At 38.1% G+C, this 20,280-nt stretch overlaps 2 protein-coding genes and 1 pseudogene across 3 annotated transcripts in view; 2 read left to right on the top strand and 1 right to left on the bottom strand.

Annotated features, from left to right (window-relative positions):
• The first annotated feature begins 240 nt into the window (after positions 1-240).
• Positions 241-2,028, top strand: LOC107680268 (ATPase family AAA domain-containing protein 1-B-like; annotated as a pseudogene).
• Positions 2,029-6,450: 4,422 nt separating this feature from the next.
• Positions 6,451-18,114, top strand: LOC107680273 (ATPase family AAA domain-containing protein 1-B-like). Of its 2 annotated transcripts, none has more exons than XM_016476096.1 (10): positions 6,451-6,549; positions 14,302-14,489; positions 14,860-14,958; positions 15,071-15,191; positions 15,281-15,481; positions 16,923-17,029; positions 17,139-17,228; positions 17,352-17,402; positions 17,480-17,604; positions 17,789-18,114. In XM_016476096.1, the coding sequence occupies exons 1-10, from the start codon at positions 6,513-6,515 to the stop codon at positions 17,907-17,909; spliced, it is 1,140 nt and encodes a 379-aa protein (XP_016331582.1). In that variant the 5' UTR covers positions 6,451-6,512; the 3' UTR covers positions 17,910-18,114. The 2 variants fall into 2 exon arrangements, with proteins under 2 accessions (XP_016331582.1, XP_016331583.1); XM_016476097.1 differs by lacking the exon at positions 6,451-6,549 and adding an exon at positions 13,530-13,686.
• The window catches only part of LOC107680272 (bifunctional 3'-phosphoadenosine 5'-phosphosulfate synthase 2-like), a 9,259-nt gene continuing 7,032 nt past the window's right edge, over positions 18,054-20,280 (bottom strand). Inside the window, exon 12 of the mRNA XM_016476095.1 lies at positions 18,054-19,935. Within this exon, the coding sequence (XP_016331581.1) occupies positions 19,794-19,935 (142 nt within the window). The 3' untranslated portion in view covers positions 18,054-19,793. The remainder of the gene's footprint in view (positions 19,936-20,280) is intronic.

Genomic DNA, 20,280 nt, shown 5'->3' with positions numbered 1-20,280 from the left:
TGTTAAGGGGCGTAACATTTCCGTCACACGCTTGAGGTATTCGGCCAATCACAACGCACTGGATAGCTGGCCAATCAGAGCACACCTCGCTTAAACCGCATAAACACATTTCATTACACCAAATACACATAATAATGTTCTTTGTAGCAACATCATATGACTCCTTTAATGTCATATTTATGGATTATATTATATAAGTATCAGCAACATGTTATAATCACTTCACAGGCAGAAAAACTCATGCGGGAGATTGGAGTGCAGAAAATTAAGCTTTCTGAATATGAGATGAGCATTGCAGCTCATCTTGTGGATCCACTGACTATGCAGGCGAGGAATTATATCACCATCTGACTTTATTTACCAGTCCTTAATTGTCTAGTCTACTTGTATGTTTTAAATGATTATGCGAGTTACACAAATCATTTATGTGTGTCCACAGATTACATGGCATGACATTGCAGGTCTGGATGAAGTCATAACTGAACTGAAAGACACGGTTATACTTCCGATCCAGAAGAGACATCTGTTTAAAGGATCCAGGCTTCTTCAGCCACCCAAAGGTAGGATGGAAATATTTCCATAAAGCGTTTCTAAACTGAACTCCACACATTATTCTGAGGTGGTTTGCTTGTCATCTTCCCAGGTGTGTTGCTGTATGGGCCTCCAGGCTGTGGGAAAACTCTTATAGCCAAAGCTACTGCCAAAGAGGCTGGATTCCGCTTCATTAACCTGCAGCCTTCCACTCTCACTGACAAATGGTACGGAGAATCCCAGAAACTAGCTGCAGCTGTCTTTTCACTGGCCATCAAGCTACAGCCCTCTATTATCTTCATCGATGAGATTGGTAATTGCATATTTACATTTTTATGCTTTGCATTTCCCTAATAACTATGCAAGTAATTATTACTTTTATAATAATTTTCCAGCTTCACTGGAACCTGGGACTTTTGAACCTAAATCAGTTAATTTTGCTCCTTTACAGTCACATAATATGTCAGTAAGTGTAATATTCTTTACTTTCCTCTACATGTCTTAGATTCCTTTTTGAGGAGTCGCTCAAGTTCAGATCATGAGGCCACTGCCATGATGAAGGCTCGGTTCATGAGCTTATGGGACGGACTGGATACTGACTACAACTGCCAGGTACAATCAGCATATATTTGCGTTTGTAGAACAGTTCTTGTGAGGTTTACTGGTTTGATCAGTGATCCAAAATGCAAGTCAGTTTACTTTTCTGATGTGTTGCGATTGTTTTCTGCACAAAGGTCATAATAATGGGAGCCACCAATCGGCCACAAGATCTTGATTCTGCAATACTCCGAAGGATGCCCACAAAATTCTACATTAATCAGCCTGTAAGCCTACTGAAATTAGCTCAAAATATGTTTATATGGTTTAAATGATATGTTCATTTTTACTATTAATCATTAATGTAGTGCTTCTTATAAATTATCATTTGTTGTTGTGTGTATTTAGAATGTCATGCAGAAGATAGACATATTGAAACTGATCTTGAAAAGTTAGAATGTAAGTATTTTATAAACTGGACTGTCAGATTATTGAAATTTGCGAGTACTGAAAGGGTCACTTTTCCTTTTCTGAAGGTGGAGTCTACTCTGGACTTTGGTGAAATTGCAAAACAGACCGACGGGTTCTCAGGAAGTGACCTCAGAGAGATGTGCCGAGATGCTGCTCTGCTTTGTGTGCGTGACTTTGTGCATCAACAAAGGTACACTTTCCAACTATATAGGATATGGGACAGAATTTGGTATATGTTTATATCTTTATCTGAAGTTTTAAGCTCGATTTTCAGCTTTTCATACTGTCTAGTGTAATTATTTTTTTCAATCAGTATGAAACTGACATTTACACTGCTCCCTTATTAATTCCCCTTCATCCCATTACAGTCCAGATGACGACTTCATCCGTCCCATCAGGCAGGAAGACTTGCAGAGGGCATTGGAGAAGATGAAGAAGCCCAAATCTGCTGGATTTCAGGAAACACTTATGCATGTAACACTGGACTGAATGTGATGCTCCTGTTTTAACATGATCCCAGGTTTTTTAGAAGATGAACCTTGACCTAGTCCTTGACCTTGACCTTTGTGGCATATTATTATGTCATGATTTGCAAAAGGGAAACTCAGGATTTAAAAATCTAGAAAAATTCTGTTGCTTTTGCAACTCAATCAATAAACCTTATTCATAAAACAGGAGCGGAACAAGTCTAAATTGTGACATTGCTGCATTCAGTTCAAAGGGACAGCTTACAAAATAACTATCATAGTTTAAGATCTAGTTACAAAGAAATTTGTTTGTGTTTCAGGAAGCCTATTGTATTTATCTGAATTTGGATTTCTTTACTGGTATTGGTAATTTGAGAGATGTGCAACAGTATGTACAGTATATGCATATTTGTACGGTTATCCGCCTGTTATTTAATGCTTGCCATGCCATTTTCCTATATTGCGTTGATCCAGTCTAAATATTTTAGTGTTTAGGGTGTTTCAAATCTGCAATATGTGCTTCATACACAATGTAATGACCTAACCAAAAAAATCAAAAATTATTGTACATATCTTCAGTGTAAATTATGACTAAAATTGCATTACAGATCTTAAATGTCAAGTATGCTTATAGTCATAATCGCATAACTGGAATTGGACTTTAGCCTACTCAAAACCTAATACAACTATAGTAAAGCTTTGTGGCATCCATCAGGTTATAGAGAGGGACTGTGGAGTGATTGCGTCGTATAGGTTTGTGGAACTAAATAAACCAATTGATTAAAGGGAAGCTGCCTTTTTAAACTATATTTCTGGTAAGTGTAAGAAAAAGTGAAGACGTCGAAGATCTTGATGAAGAATAACTTTTATTACAGAATAGTAGTGACAAAGTACATGTAGTACCTTGGGTTCAACGGAGTCAGACTGAACCCCGAACATCCTAAACTCAATCATTTTATACTGTATTACGTTCATCTTCCCGCTCAACATGCAAATTAAGTTTCGTTTTAAATGTAAATTGCGGATGACAATGAAAGTGATAGCCTTCCGTTCCCACATCTTCGGTAGACTCAAGTGGGAACAACCAAATGTTCAGGTGATAAGATTAAACAGAATCCATAGCAGTTATTTCATGTACCCTTTTGGTCAGCAGATGGTTCTTGACGGCCTGCTGCTGCTCCCACGCTATAAGTGACAAATTATCGCACCGGAGGTACTATTTACATATGATTACGATCGGAAAGAACTATCTATATGATAATTAAGCTCTTTGTAGAGAAAGGAGCATAGTTTAATACACAATTTGGAGTGGAAGCTGGGTCGAGGCAGACTATAATTTCTTACATAAGTGATCCTTTTGATTAAGCATTTAATTTATTTAATTTCAGGTTTTAGTGAATGAGGAAATATTGTTTCCTTTGTGTACTTTCTTTATGTTGTTTCTTTCATTCATTTATTAGTTCTCTTGTTTTACATTACTTTTCCATTATGTTTGAGTTATTCATTTTGGGCCGGATTGTTTACAGAAGTTTTACTGGGCAGTGAAATGCAAAAGATGACATTTAAAATGCAGGACAGTGACAATATGTACAATTGCATAAGACAGACAGAGAAACTATAGAGAACAAGAGACAACCATTCAGACAAAAAGAGACGGGCATAGTCTATTTCAGACACAAGGTACTAGTATAAACTATACACGAAATAAAAATAAATAGTAAAGACTAAACGTATAATTGAATAAGTGAATCAACATCTGTTTCTGTATATTTGTCATGTTGAAGTAAGTACTATCATCTTCATGTCTTAGATTTTTTTTTTGAGGAGTTGCTCAAGTTCAGATCATGATACTTAATTCCCATGATTTAAATATTCTTAAAAATTAAAGGTTTGTTGTCATTTGGAAGTGTGTAGGCCTTCTTGCATTATTATGCTGTTACATAATGATTATATATTCAGTGGCATAAAATTATCTTTAAAATGACAATCATATCGCTTATCGCAATTATTTCTGGGGCAATATATCGCATAACAAAAAGTTGTTATCGTGACAGGCCTAATCATGAGGCCACTGCCATGATGAAGGCTCAGTTCATGAGCTTATGGGATGCCTTAATACTGACTTCAACTGCTAGGTACAATTCAGCATGTGTTTGCATGTGTAGCACAATTCTTGTGAGATTTATTGGTTTGATCAGCGATCCAAAATGCAAGACAGTTTACTTTTCCAACTGATGTGTTGTGATTGTTTTCTGCACTAAGGTCACTAATAATAGGAGCCACCAATGAGCCCCAAGATCTTCATTCTACTATACTGCGGGAGATGCACAAGATTCCACATCAATCAGCCTGTAAGTTCAATCAAAATATGTTTATATGGTTTAAATTAAATGTATGCATTTTTCACTGGGCTGAGTGGGATGCTGCTATTTTAAGATGAAACAACAGATCTGTTGGACGATTAAACTAGATCTAATCAATGTCTTTTCTTATTGCGGTATATCGTGTCATGTTTTGCAAAAGGTGGTGCTTAGGATCTAATAATGGTGGATGGGTGTTTTTCTCTGATAACCTTTATTGTACTGTAATATTCCTGCTCTGTTGTTTTTGCGATTCAGTCAATGAACTGTATTCATAACACATTAACAGAACAGATTTATTTGTAAATTGTAAACCATTAAGTAAATTATCCCATTCAGCTGAAGAATTGAATGATTTGACTGAAAAGCATTTATAGATTTATTGGCCATGAATTAAATATTTTAGTGTTGAATTTAGCCCAGAACAGAGGTTATGTGATGGTCTTTTGTTGTAAATATTTGTTTGCAAAACATTAATTATGGTTGAATGAAATATTTGATTTGTTTCTTTACAAAAGCCTTTATGTTTTGGATGTGGAGCCAATGTAAAATCACTGATGTTACTGTACGTGCATACCCCCTGACTGTTGTTATTTTGAGGGTTTGTGAGAATTCAATATGTGAAAAGATTTTTTTCTGGTTAATTGCCATGATCGGTTGTTTAGTCCCTATTGTTATGGTGGAGAACAGGGCTAGTTCCCTTTCATAGGTTCACTCAATGCTTCATTGCCAATTGTCTGAAACTCATAAATCATGCCAATTTATTGGCTGATGGTGCGGGCATCTCCTGAGTAATAGTGAGCATGCCATCAACCCCTCAGATTCTCTTACTTCAGAAGAGGTTTGTCTGGCCTGTTCTAGTTAGGCTTCTCTGAGTTTTTCCTTTGAATAGGCCCTACCTGGTTTTGTGCTTCAGAGACCACATCAAGTGGAACTTGCTTGTTCTCCTTGTGGTGAAGTACATGGATCTTTGTTGTCAGCCATCATGCTCTCGCTTCATCACAAGTGACGACCCTCACAGTAAGTGTGAGAATGCCTCTGTGTGTCTCATGTACGTGAGGCTATTTACAACACTTCTAGCTGTAAGTTTTGTGAGAATTTTGAGCTTAAAACTCTCAGTGCAAGGCTTGGTTTCTTTGAAAAGAATTCATCCGCTTTCCCCTTCCACTCCGTTTCTGAGGCTGCAGAGGCTCATCATGAATCTATGTCTTGGGGATCGGATATTGAAATGAAGGCTATAGAGAGTGAGCAGGCGGCCTTCTCCCTTTCTCTCTGTCTCGCCCAAGCACCCTCGCCAGTGGAATCACCCATGGAATTTGTTCATTATTATTTATGTCCCAGCCCAGGGGCACGCAAGGCCATTTTCCTTCTGAATGGAGGATGTTTTATTCCCTGTGGCATCCGATTTGGAGGATTTTGGGCCTGCTTCAGCTAACGCTCTCCTGCCTAGTGGCTAGGAGGTGCTAACTCGTGCCACACAGAAGCTCAACATTCAGTTTCCTGATGAACCTTGCAAACATCAGTCCTCAAAACTTGATGAGCATTTCCTGAGCGGCCCTAACCCTGCAAACATGTCCTTGCGGGGCCCATACTGGCTTTTTGCGGGCACAGTGGGCTAGGGCCAGCCCACACCAAACCTAAACAGGCCCGGTGCGGGGGCCCTACTAAACAGGCCCAGTGTGGGCTTGCCCAGGTGAGGCCCACAGCTTTGGGCTCACCGCAGGCTCTCTGTGAGCAGCCCACACTATGGGACTGCCCACATCAATCCAATGATGGCCCAGTGTGAGCCAGACCAGAACCTGTTACTAAGAATTTTGTGGGCAGTTTTCTTCCTTACCACTAGGGTGTTTGCTAGAGTGTTTTAGGTTTCCTTAAGTAAAGCCATATGGTAGAGAGAGTTAGCAGAGTTTTATATATATATATATATTTATACAGTGGGTAATGTATATATTAGTTGCTTATTAGTGCTTCACACTCCAGTCCAGTTAGCAATAGCAAGCAGCAGTAGCCAGCATGGCTCACCTGTTGAACACATTGTGCTGTGTCCTGGTTGGGACTTGGGAAATGTATCATTTCAAGCCCAGTCTAAAGGAGGAGTTTTTTTTTTCTATTTAAAAGTGTACATTGCTGATGTTTTTTTGCAGAGATGGAACATGTATGTATGGCCGATGTTTGGATTGATGGTAAGAGTTTAAAACAATGTAATTGTATGCATTTTAGAAGCATATTAATTTGCTATCAGCCAACTTCAGCTATGGATAGTGTTTGGACATTGATGTACTACAGATAAGACTTTTGCACACATCAACTTTCACATGACAAAATCCTACAATCTTACATTGCTTTGTTTGCTTTCTCTTTTTTTTGTGTAATTTTGTGTATTTACATATTTGGCTATATGTAGCTGTATTAACCTGAATTTAATGTTTTGTATTTTGTATTGAATAAATCCATTGATTTGAAATCCCTTTGACTACTGTACATTTTTTACAATACTGACATTAGTTATGTGGTGACTACATCCATTTCAGATGTTTGAAAACTGTTTTTCCCAAAGACTTAAGTTATAGTAGCTGAAGACTATTCTCTCCGGCCAATCCGTGATCAGCAGAGTTTACACGTCACGTTTTGGTAACGGTACGGTTCACTTGGAACCCCAACCGAGGTGGTACTAAAAAAAGTACCAGGTACCAGGTACTGTACCCAGTGGAAAACCCCCCAAAAGTGAACCGTACCAATCCGTACCGTGCCGTACCATGCAGTGGAAAAGCGCCATTAGATGGCGGTAATGCACTTATATCTCTCAAATGGACCATTGACCAGGACCAGGGTTAGGCACCCCTGTTGTAGATTAATAGTGTGGGCTAAGTGAGGGCTGCCCGTGCAGGGCCAGCACTAAGGGGCCAACGTTTTGCCAATAAGCAAAATCTCAGAGGCCCTGTGCTGGCAGCCCGCTGGGGGCCCTTAGGCTAGCCCTAAGTGGGCCCGTAAAGGGCCAGTGCAGGGAATTCATGCCCCGTTCGGAGAAAGTTGCCATTTTTCAGCGATCTTCATCACGAGATCCTGGAAGCAGCTGTTTTCTGCTTGTCTCACTAATGCAGCGGCCTCTGACTTCATCAATCTTGCAATCTTTCAATCTTCATCAAAAACACACTGGCCACACACCTCTCGCCTTCATCTGCTCAATCCTGGAAGTCTTTTTTTCTTCTTCCTTACACTGGGGCCTTACCCCGGAGGCAGTTTAGGAGCTCCGCAGAGCTACTGACTTGGCATTGTGTGCAACTAAGCACACTGCATGTGCGATTGGACCAGGGACGTGCAGACATTTTGAGGGGCAGGGGCTCAAGTGGAAAAAAGGGCATGTCTCACATTTATTTACATTTTTTCCTAAACAAAACGTTAAATATATTAGATGTGTGATATTGACAAAAAATATATCTCGCTATTTTCTGGGATTTTATCGATAACGATAATTAGACAACATTTTGCTGAGTGTGTTATTGTGCTGATATCTGGTAAGGACTACCGTGGACAGCTGACTTCTAAAGTTTTTTTCCAATAAGTTTAAACTGATTTTTACCTTTTATGGGCATTTTTACCTTTTATAAAGCCCTTTTTTCTAAAAGTGTGCTTAATCTTTTCAGTCAAATTCTTAACTTGAATCAGTCATTATAAGTTATTTGGGCTGTTACCAAGCAAATTAAATCAGTATTGACAAAATTCATCTTTGCAATGCAGAGGAAACACAGAAGCTGCATTAGAAGTGGCATTTAGATGCATTTACACACTGTTTAATGCAGGACATGAATGTTTTAACCTGCAGTTACAAATACATTAATACTGCTTTGATAATTTAAACATAAAATGTTGAATACTGATATTTGATTTTTTTTTTAATGAAAAGATATTTTAAATGTGAAATTAAAACCGCCAGTAGGTGGCAGCAAGTCACTGTTTATAAGTGAGTCATTGCGATTGAACCGAATAATTTAAACGGTTGATTCATTCAGGAACGAAACACCGTCATGTTGCTCAGAGATGCAAATTGGAGTTATATTTGTTGGCGAAATATACCAAAAACAGTCATTTGTGTCTAAAGTAAGTGTATTAAATTCATGTTTATTGAACTGCTGTATAAAGTCTTCGTGTGATACTGATTAACTATATGTAAATATATACATTTCTACCCCCATATCTTGAATTTTGTGATCATTCTAAATGCATTTTAATAAACTGAATCATGCAGTGAAAGAACGCGCACTGGCCTAACTATGTGCCGATCAATGTGTGCTACACTGCTGTGCTGCGCGGAGACGTGGAGGGAGAAAGGCATCAGAACTCGACAGTCTCAATATTTCCCGACCCGACCTGATATTTAGATTTTTTATTTGTTTGATAGAGAAAGCTGTGTAAAAACAGAAACACTGTTATTGTGTGACTGTGTCCCAAGAGTGATTCTTCTTTACGTCTTCTAGTTCCCTACGGAAAATGAGGCTGTGACAATTTTCTTCCATCTTGTTATATCAATAGCAAAATGTTGTGCTTTACCCCATGAGAGGTGTAGTTCTTTCAGTTCAGCTTCTACAGTCCTCCTCCAGGTTGTTATCTGACTTCCTTGCTTCCTTTTCCCAGGTGGTCTCCAACTCATAGCTACTTTCGGGATGTGGTTCTGGTCCTTCTGAAGGACATGCCCAAGCCATTTCATTCTACAGTGCTTGATCTCCATCATCATGCTATGCAAGTAGGTCTTCTTATATAACTCAGCATTTGAGATCCTCTCTGGCCAGAAGAAATGGCAAATTCTAGTGAGGCAGTTGTTGTGGAATACCTCAATCTTCTTCATGTTACACTTGATGACATGTCAGCATTCTAACCCATACAGCAGAACAGATTTCAAATTGCTGTTGTATAGTGCCATCTCTGTTCTGAGGTTGTATTGTGCAGATATACTTCAAGCTGGTGGGAGAAAGTCCACTGTATGCCTCTAGGTTTGTCTGATGTTGTCTGTCTCATGATCTAATCAATAACTACCAGGAACAGGATTGGTGAGAGGATGCATTCTTGTCATACCCACTGACTTCACTACATACCACTCAGATGTAGGATGACACAACACTCAAACTTTTAGATAGTTCAATCAATGTGTCCATCTTTTGAGGGATTCCGTAGGCACACAGGATCTTCCATAAGGTGTCACGTTGTAGGCTATCGAAGGCCTTTTTGAAGTTAAGTTGATGTATAGGGGAGCATTCCACTCCCAACATTGCTCAATTATGTTTCTTAGGGCAAAAATCTGGTCTACACAACTTCTTTCCTTCCTTAAACCAACTTGCCCTGGTCTCACCCTATGGTCAAGAGCTACTTCAATTTTGGTCAGGAAGATTCTGCTAAATACTTTTGATGGTATTGAAAGTAGTGTGATGCCCCACCAGTTATCACAGTTTTGGAGGTTGCCCTTCTTGGAAAGCTTGATAATGAGACCTTTGGACCAGTCTTCGGGGATGATGTCTTTCTTCCAGATGTTCTTGAACAGGTCAGTGAGCATTCTGGTAGATGCTTAAAGATCTGCATTTCAGGACGGATGGGGTCAATACCAGCTGCCTTTCCATTCTTGAGTGCTTTGATGGCATGTCTGAGTTTAGCTTCAATTGGGGGACTGATGTAAATGTTCAGAAAATCTGCTGCTGCTAGATGGTTGGCGGGCTCTACTGGTTCAGGTCTGTTGAGTCCTTCATGAAAGTGTTGTACTCGTCTGCTGGCTTGCTCGTGCACATTTGAGAGGGTGTTGCCATTCTTGTCTTTAATTGGGGCAGACTGGCCTTTGTTACCACCTCTCAGCTGTTTAGTGATCTTATATACAGCGCTGAATCACCTCTCTCTGTGTCGTGTTCAGCCTGGCTAGCCATCTCCTCTATAAAGGTTATTTTTTCCTTCCTGGTGCTCTTCTTCACCTCCTTATCTTTGGACTTGTATGCTCTGTGGACTTGCTCTTGAAGACTTGGTGACTTAGTGCTGAGCATTTTGGCTTTAAATTGTTTCCTTTCTTCTATTTTTCCAAGTGCCAGGTATTAACCACTCCTTGTGTTTTCTCTTCCTGTAGCCTAATCTCAATACATGTATCAACGTAGGTCTTCTTGATGGCTTTCCACTTGATGTCAATGCCTGGCTGCCTTTTTGTTGTGTCATCTAAAGGGCTTTTCACACTGAGGGCTACACAAAAAAGCAAAGCGAATCGCCAATGAATAGTGCTTTCACACCAAACACGAAACGATGGATCACCTTCGGCTAATTTACACTTGTATGATAGATGGCACAGACTGAGAATGCATTTACTCACCACTCAGCTGATCATCCTATTGTCTTTGACCACTGAGAAGGAGAATCACTTAAATGTTGGTGCATAGCACACACCAAGAAGCCAAGGCCTGGTTCTATGGGTGTGCTAAGCAACAACCAAGAGCACACTCAGTTGAAGCTGTAATATAGCATATTGGTGAAACAGATTTGGCAAACGCTTGAGTGTGTATTTGTATTCACGCTCTGTGGTGCACCAAAGGTTTCTATTTACAACGTGTTTTTGCAGCATTGAATAAAGTAGCCAATCACATATTTATTTGTTGATTTCACAAACGCAATGTCCAATCAGAGGTATTTAAGTTAGACTGGAATTCACTCACCGCTCAAAATGCTACGTGTACACGTGATGTAAATAAGAGATTCCTCTATTATTTTGGAGCTTTGTGAAATCTTGATGAACTGACAGGTTTTTAGTGATTATAAAGGGAGTGCTCTTTGCACACTTTCTAGGCTATGTATAATCCATTTTGTTTTTCAGACATATTCACTGCAAAGTTTCAAGAATGACATCTACATATTTATGCAGGATTCCCTCTTGAAATAGCAATGATTGACATAGCGATATCCATAGCAATGGACGGGTCAAAAATATGTCAAAATAGATGTGCATTAAGACTAGAGCACACTCACTAATTCAGAAGAACCCTCAGTGATTTAATTCTAGAAGCACAGAAAAAGAAAGAAAATGGATTTCTCTACCAGCAGCAGTGAGGACGAGTTTTTGTTTTTAAATCAGGAAAGGAAAAGAATAAGACAGCATTTTTTGATACACCTTATTCTTGAGAAAAGAGAAGAGCATGGGGAGTTCCGTAGACTGACGGTGAGTGCCTTATCATTCTATTTGCCTTAGAAAATGCAACAAAGTAGTATGCTGTGTTTAAAGAATATAATTTTTCTGAATGGTGTTTCTGATATAACACCACCAATGTTGCCCTTTTGTGCAACAGCAGCACCTCCAGGAACATAATCTAAAGTTCAAATATAATTGGACAGCTTGTTTAATCCTGGTGCGACGGGGAAAAAATTGACACACTGGTCAAAAAAAAAATCTCACATTGTCATGCCACAATTGATCACGCCTGGTGTGAATAACATTTTTATTTAAACATTTTTATTCAAGAACATCATCGTACATTCGCGTCAATTAATCACGCTCAGTGTGAAAGGCCCTCCAGACACTAAAATGGTTCCTCAATTCCAGTACAAAGTTCCCTGTAGGTTTGAGGAAATTTGATCTTCGCAGCATCTAGCTTTACGTCGCTGACTTTCCTCTTTCACATTGTGAAGTTTGAGTTTGATAGTAGGCTACTTTTCACAGGGTAGTGGTCACTGCTGACATCTGCATCTCAACACTCTCTGTCATTTTGGAAGGACCACTTTCCATTGATCAGGATGTGGTCAATCGTGTTACCATCAGCTGATTTCCATGTCAGCTTGGGGATGTCCTTTTGTTGATGGCGCATCTGACCACTAGGTTGTTGTCCAAGCCGAAGTCAACAAGTCTGCTGCCATTGTCATTTATCTCCCCACAGCCTTGGCTTCCCATAGCTCTATATAATAGTTAGTTTTGTCAGCTCCAGCCTTAGTATTCCTGTTGCCGATAAACATGATGAGGGACTTTAAAGACTGTGTGTTGTATTTCATACCAGTTAATTTTGTCCTTCTCCTTAGCTTCATTTGTTGCATATTGGTAAATTGCAATGCTTTGCCATGCCTGAGACCAATCTGGTATGGCTGAACCTGCCAGGGACCTGAGTCCCCCCCCCACACCCTGCATTTGGTACATAAATAGTACATAACTGAATACAGACATGTACAATATGACAGTAATTTATGAATACACCCCAAATTCTATCGGCATACACAGAAGTCTACTGATCCGATTACAACTCTTTTTATGCAGAGCTTGTTGTCGCCCAATAAATAAGTAACTCAAGACTTTTTGTGTATCCTTGGTCTCTATATCATGAAGAGAACATTCTCCAACAGAATGCAAAAAAACGATAAATTGTACCCTTGTACCTGTAAAAGTACCCTTATGAAAATTATCCATGTTTTTACTATAGTAAAAGTGTAGTAACCATGGTTTTTAGGTGTATTGATTACCATTTGTATAATCACAGTTTTAGCCTACTACAAATACCTTAAACTATGGTTAGTGTAGCAAATCCATTGTTAATTTGTGGTTACCATAGTTTAACTATGGTAACCATGGTTTTTATGGTTTATTTGTAGTAAAACCATGGTTAACTTTCGTAAGGGTATCTCCGGCACTGTTAATGGTATGGACTGCCTGTGCTAGCCGTGGTCTGGTAGCTTATCTACGATGTACAACGCGGTCCGCACTACTATCCAGTTGGTGGCGGTAATGCACCTAAGCTGGTTTGCCAACCGCTAATAAACCATAGAAGAAAAAAAAGACTAAGCAGAGAGTTTGAAGCTTTGAATTTTGTATTTATTTATTTATTAAATCCCCCCCGCCTTTTTATCTATAATAGTTGAAGAGTTCATAGCTGAACCGTGTACGTTTCACACTCCAGACCAGTATTTATTGTTATTTGTTTATATATATATATATATATATATATATATATATATATATATATATATATACACATTTTTTTAATTATTATTAATTAATTAATTTATTAATTTATTAATTAATTTATTTAGCCACTAAAATTATGTCATAGCCTCAGACCCCAATACTGCTTGCAGCTTAAGTATATCTGCATTTACACATCGCCATCTTATGTAACTGACCTATCAATACCATTTGTGCCCTTGAAAAAAAAAAAAAAAAAAACAGAGAAGAAGCAGCCGCAATAGAAGAAGAAGAGTGTAGAGAAGTGAAATGTGTTTTTCAAAAATCTGTTCGCTGGAAGTAAATTAAACGTTGGATTAAAAGGAAACTGCTTTTTTAAAAACAATATTTCCAAGACCCAGTAATAAAGACGGTTCAGGTATGTGATCTGTTTTTTCCCACAGGAAGGTCACAGGAAATCATCAATAACTCTTAAGTGAAACAATAATGAAAATGAAAGGAAATTGCGCTAACTCATCACCATACTAAGAGCGAATTGACAAAGTTGCGTACTCCGCGTGTCGGAATCGGCGGTACTGTGTAATTATTATTATTATTTAATCTAATACATGTTCTGTACAGAAGTTCGTAGTATTTCAATACACACTATTTTTTTTATACAGTGGAGAGATAATTAGGCGCAAATTTTACCATGGAACTAGCACGGAGTGATTATTGAATGCTTTCAGAACGGAGGCACTCACATAAGGCCTGTCTCAATACCCACACTTTGCACTTGACCACCTGTCTAATTACATGACATATTTCCTGTATTTGGACCAAGTGTTCGAGTGGGCGTGAAGAGCGTGTACAACTTTTGATTACCCGATTGGACACACTATATCAGAATTGTATATATGCAAGTAACGTTTACACAGAGCTTTATTTACACATTCAAACCCATATTCAATACTCAAGTTAAAAGTCAAGTAAATGGCTCCTTAGAACCCCCTAGATTTGTAATAATACTGATTTTATTGTTTTTATTTTGCAGGTGAATGTAAGAAGATGGTATTGAAAGAGATTCCAGCAGACAATATCACTAGCCCTTTGGGCCGGAACGAGGTCATAGGTTTACTCTTTCGCCTCACAATATTTGGTGCCGTCACCTATTTTACAATAAAGTGGATGGTGGATGCTATTGATCCAACAAGAAAACAGAAAGTTGAGGCACAAAAACGGGTACGCAGTTTACAGGATGAGTTACTTGATAGTTTTGGAAGGTTGGGTGAGTTCTGTCAGTTATCAGTACACAATTTCTTGTAAGTGTAATATACAGATATTTTTTGTCCTGCTCCGCTCTAAAATATTCTGTTATGTAGAAATTGTGATTGTAGAACGTTTTTAAATGTACCCCTTTTTATGTGTTTACTACTTTATCCTATATAGTCCTATCCCCTTTTCATGTAGACTAAACATTCTAAGGTCATTATATTGTATTTTTTCCCATTATTTGCCACAAGTTAGGAAGCCTTACTAAGTTGAACTTTTGACAAAGCATAGCTTCACCAAAGGCTGGAGTTTAATGTAAAGTTTTGTTGCCGCCTCACAGGCAGAGAAACTCATGCGGCAGATTGGAGTGCAGAATGTGAAGCTTTCTGAATATGAGATGAGCATTGCAGCTCATCTTGTGGATCCACTGACTATGCAGGCGAGGAATTATATCACCATCTGACTTTATTTACCAGTCCTTAATTGTCTAGTCTACTTGTATGTTTTAAATGATTATGCGAGTTACACAAATCATTTATGTGTGTCCACAGATTACATGGCATGACATTGCAGGTCTGGATGAAGTCATAACTGAACTGAAAGACACGGTTATACTTCCGATCCAGAAGAGACATCTGTTTGAAGGATCCAGGCTTCTTCAGCCACCCAAAGGTAAGCATTAGATGGAAATATTTCCATAAAGTGTTTCTAAACTGAACTCCACACATTATTCTGAGGTGGTTTGCTTGTCATCTTCCCAGGTGTGTTGCTGTATGGGCCTCCAGGCTGTGGGAAAACTCTTATAGCCAAAGCTACTGCCAAAGAGGCTGGATTCCGCTTCATTAACCTGCAGCCTTCCACTCTCACTGACAAATGGTACGGAGAATCCCAGAAACTAGCTGCAGCTGTCTTTTCACTGGCCATCAAGCTACAGCCCTCTATTATCTTCATCGATGAGATCGGTAAATGCATATTTACATTTTTATGTGTCCCTCATACACCCCTTAATATTGATATACCAGTAGTTATTAATTTTACCCTTTGCTTTCAAAGGTAGATCTGTTCAGCTTCATTGCACATTTATGGATCACTGGAAATCTACTTTTGAATCTTAATTGGTATATTTTACTCCTTTAAAGTCACATAATATGGCAATACAATTCTGGATATTTGTCATTAGGGTTTTTCACACCTGAAATAGTTAACCCTTGGTCATTCTAGTTTCACACAACTCATAATTTTTTTTTTGTGTTCCTGTGGCTCAGTGGTAGAGCATTGTGTTAGCAGCGCAAAAAGTCGTGGGTTCAATTCCCAGGGAACACACATACTGGTAAAAAATGTATAGCCTGAATGTACTTTAAGTCGCTTTGGATAAAAGCGTCTGCTAAATGCATAAATTATTATTTTAATTAATTATTATTATAATTTACCCGTTGTTAACAATTAACCCTGGGTAGTCATAAGATGACATTTCAATCTGTACATTCCTAAACCCCGAGTTAATGTTCTTATTTGCATATTTGCGGTGTCAATGTTATTGATTAGACGAATGCAGCACACTAGGTCTTTACATAATAGCTCTAGCATTGTGCATCCTTATATGTGACCCTGGAGCACAAAACCAGTCTTAAGTTGCTGGGGTATATTTGTAGCAATAGCCAAAAATACATTGTATGGGTCACAATGATTGATTTTTCTATTATTAAATTAAATTATTATTAAATTCCTACCGTAAATATATCAAAACCTAATTTTTGATTAGTAATATGCATTGCTAAGAACTTAATTTGGACAACTTTAAAGAGGATTTTCTCAATATTTTGATTTTTTTGCACCCTCAGATTTCAGATTTTCAAATAGTTGTATCTCAGCCAAATATTGTCCTATCCTAACAAACCATACATCAAAGGAAAGCTTATTTATTAAACTTTCAGATGATGTATACATCTCAATTTCGAGAAATTTACCCTTATGACTGGTTTTGTGGTCCAGGGTCACACATTATATATTGATGACAGTACTATCAAGTTTTCCAGAATAGACTTTTCAAACTATAAGAGAAAGAAAGAAAGGTCTCTTCTTTAATCTAAAGTGCTGTGTTTCTGTGACTGTCCAAAGCATGTGAAAATGAGGTACGCGATTGGTTGTCGGTTGCTAAGGGTCTAGCTGTAGCATTCTAACACCATATTTTGATTCTTACTGTACAAATTTGGCACTGCAATGCAGGAGCAGGGTTTCATTACCCCAGGTAAAAAGCAGTGCTTATCCCGCTTATAAATTACTAGTGTGAAACGTACCATTACCTGGGGTTAAAAGCAGGGTTTAGAACAACGATAACCCAGGGTTAAGTGCAGTGTGAAAACCCTTCTTTCAAAGTAATTTCTATTCAACTTCATGTCTTAGATTCCTTTTTGAGGAGTCGCTCAAGTTCAGATCATGAGGCCACCGCTATGATGAAGGCTCAGTTCATGAGCTTATGGGATGGACTGGATACTGACTACAACTGCCAGGTACTTTTCAGCATCTTTTTACTTTTTTTAGTGATTACTGATTTGATCAGTGATTCAAGATGCAATTAGTCTCCTCTTTTGATGTGTTGTGATTGTTTTCTGCACAAAGGTCATAATAATGGGAGCCACCAATCGGCCACAAGATCTTGATTCTGCTATACTCCGAAGGATGCCCACAAGATTCCACGTCAATCAGCCTGTAAGTCCCTTGAAATTAGCTCAAAATATGTTTATATGGTTTAAATGAATTTTTAAACGTTTACTATTGAATCATTAAACTCTGTAGTGCTTTTGATAAATTATTAATTTGTCGTGTATTTAGAATGTCAAGCAGAGGAACGACATATTGAAACTGATCCTGGAGAATGAGAATGTAAGTATTTTATTAATTGAACTGTATGGTTATTGAAAGTTGCAAGTGCTGAAAGGGTCACTTTTCCTTTTCTGAAGGTGGAGTCTGCTGTGGACTTTGGTGAAATTGCAAAACAGACCGACGGGTTCTCAGGAAGTGACCTCAGAGAGATGTGCCGAGACGCTGCTCTGCTTTGTGTGCGTGACTTTGTGCACCAAGAAAGGTAAACTCTTAACAAAGGGCTTCAGACTCAGCACAGAACATATCAGGCTTTTTTTTTTTCATCTTTAAGTTTGGGGCTCTGTTTTACTCATTTACATAACGTCTAGCATAAACAGTTTCAATTTGAATCATTGTGAAACTGATCTGAGGCGCTCCCTTGTTAATTCTCCTCCATCCCATGACAGTCCAGATGAAGACTTCATCCGTCCCATCAGGCAGGAAGACTTGCAGAGGGCAATTGGGAAGATGAGGAAGTCCAAATCTGCAGGAGTGCAAGAGGTGTTTATGCATGTACCTCTGGACTGAAATGTGATGCTGCTGTTTTAAAAGAACAAGAACCTAGATTTGGTCTGTTTTTCTTATTTGTGGCATATCGTCATGTTTTGCAAGAGGGGGAACTCAGGATTTATAAATGGTGGAATGGAGTTTTTTTTTCTTTCTCTAATCATGTTTTTTTTTTGCACTGTAATTTCCATACTGTATTTGCCACTCAATCAGTTAGCCTTATTTTAAAAAAATCATGCGTACAACCATTCTTAAGTAAATTGTCGCTTAAATGGGACCGTTTATGAAAGAATGAACGATTTACCTGAAATTCATTTTGTTTGTGTTCAAAAATAAGGCCCATTGTGTTTGTCTTCATAGGTTTGGTTTGTGTGGTTTTGCTTGTTCTATAAAACCCTGTGAGAGGTTTGTGAAGATGGGAAAGTGTAGTTACTATTTCCAGTTATGTATAAGGCACGTACTTTCGCCAGCAATAATTATTTGTTATAATCCCAACAATATGTAACAATTCAGCTGATTTGTGAGCACAAAAAACAAAGTGTGTTCATTAACAGTTTTAACTCAGAACACCTTTTTTCCCCCAGCGAGTGAATGATTTGATTGAGGTGCATTTACAGATTTATAAGCCATTTATATTGAATAAAATGTTTAAGCTTTTAATTTAGCCCAGAGTAGAGGTTATGTGATGACCTGTTGTATAGATATTTATTTGCAAAACATTTAATATGCTTGCACAGAATATTTGGGGCCAGTGCCAAGCCACTACTTCTATGCATGTACTCATCTGTCAGGTGTTATTTTTGGGGTTCGAGTGGGCAAAGGAGACTTGAAAATGGAAAGAAAAATTATTCTTTTGGAGAAACCTGTCTATGGATTGCCAGCAATACAATGAACAACTGTATGCAAGAATTTTTCAGTTACTAGGTTTCCTAGTTTACAATAGTCCACTGCTCTCTTCAGTCTAAATGTGCTTAGAAGTCAGAATATATTTGAAATGTTTTGTTTACACTGTAGAAAAATTGGATGGCAATGGTTTTGTCTTAATGAAGTTTATTGGAATGACTGCCCAATGCACATTACATCAAATATTGTAAGAAATTACAGTGTAAATCTCACAAGTTTGTACAAAAAGTAGAACGAAGTAAATACATTTCCTGTAAGATAATAAATATGTTTAGGTTGGTCCGCTGAGAAAATGGAAAGACAATGAATATGCTCTTGTTCCTTCACATTGGATTCCTCAAGAGTTTCATGTTTATGCATTCAGCACAAATCTTTCACATTCATACATCGCTCTTTACAGTAACTCATTCATTTGGGAATGTAAAAATAATGCACATTTACATTAAGGCACATGGACGTACACTGCAAGACAATATTGTGTTAATGTCAAAGACATCTGACTGTGGTTATACTCCGCTGCCAGTACTGAACATTTTTAAATTCTTATAAAGAATGTTATAGAATTAATCTGCCTCTTCAATGAGTACAAGATGTTCTCCACTGATGGAAATACTGCCAAGACAAACACTTATCCAAATAAAGCTCCAGTTGAGGTAGGTGAAATATTGGTCCTATTACCGTCAGGCATACTTCGAACTGCTCGATCAGACTATAAGTCTACAACACACCTGATACAGCAGTAGCTGTGTAGTTTGATCCATCTACAGGGTGATTTCAGGAAACAAAATATACTGTATTTTAAAGTAATTTGCAGGGCATAAATATAGATAGCATTTATCTAAGAATGTGTTGTAGAAATGAGTCTAATATAGATTTATTATTACTACAATGTAGGACTGGAATACATGATGCATCTTTCTATAAATCTATTTCTATCAGTTCTAATGAAATAGATTAAATAGAGCTTTACTGTATGTCTGCATATAGTCCAGTGCCTTGTGTTCACTGGTCCTTCTGCAGAGAACTGTAATACTCAGCTAGGACTTTCCAGGCTTTGGGGGCCATGAAACCATCGGGGGGGTTCTCCCCGCTGCGGGCAAGGCTCCGCATTTTGGTCCCTGAGATGAACTCAAATTCACCATGTCTGAAAAACAGAAATGCAGCTGACTTGAACTTCAGTTTCAGTAACAGTTCCTGGTCAAGCAGCTGTGAGCTGTGAGCTGTGATCAATTCTGGTCAAGATGAGCAAGATACGGTATATACAAATGTCTATAAATATCAATAGTGTAGTGATCTGCATGAAAAATAATGCATAAATGAGCTTCAAAATAAATAAAACAGCAGACAGAGAGGAACATTATTAGGTGTTATAAATAAAGCTAAATGTGACATTCATTATAATGTTTTTTTGTGACAATTGTAATAGGAATATTTTTAATTAAAAAAAAATATATATATATATATATATATATATATATTTTTTTTTTTA

The sequence above is a fragment of the Sinocyclocheilus anshuiensis genome, unplaced genomic scaffold, assembly GCF_001515605.1.
Source record: "Sinocyclocheilus anshuiensis isolate Anshui unplaced genomic scaffold, SAMN03320099.WGS_v1.1 scaffold1418, whole genome shotgun sequence".
Taxonomy (NCBI): domain Eukaryota; kingdom Metazoa; phylum Chordata; class Actinopteri; order Cypriniformes; family Cyprinidae; genus Sinocyclocheilus; species Sinocyclocheilus anshuiensis.
The sequence above is the reverse complement of the archived record's forward strand: the minus strand, read 5'-3'. Positions and strand labels throughout refer to the sequence as shown.

What these genes read in the sequence shown, in the direction of transcription:
- LOC107680273 (XM_016476096.1), top strand. Translation starts at nt 6,513, where the DNA reads ATGGAACATGTATGTATGGCCGATGTTTGGATTGATG. An exon ending in ATACTGACTACAACTGCCAG is followed by an intron (nt 17,030 to 17,138) that starts GTACTTTTCAGC and finishes TTCTGCACAAAG; the next exon opens with GTCATAATAATGGGAGCCAC. An exon ending in GATTCCACGTCAATCAGCCT is followed by an intron (nt 17,229 to 17,351) that starts GTAAGTCCCTTG and finishes TCGTGTATTTAG; the next exon opens with AATGTCAAGCAGAGGAACGA.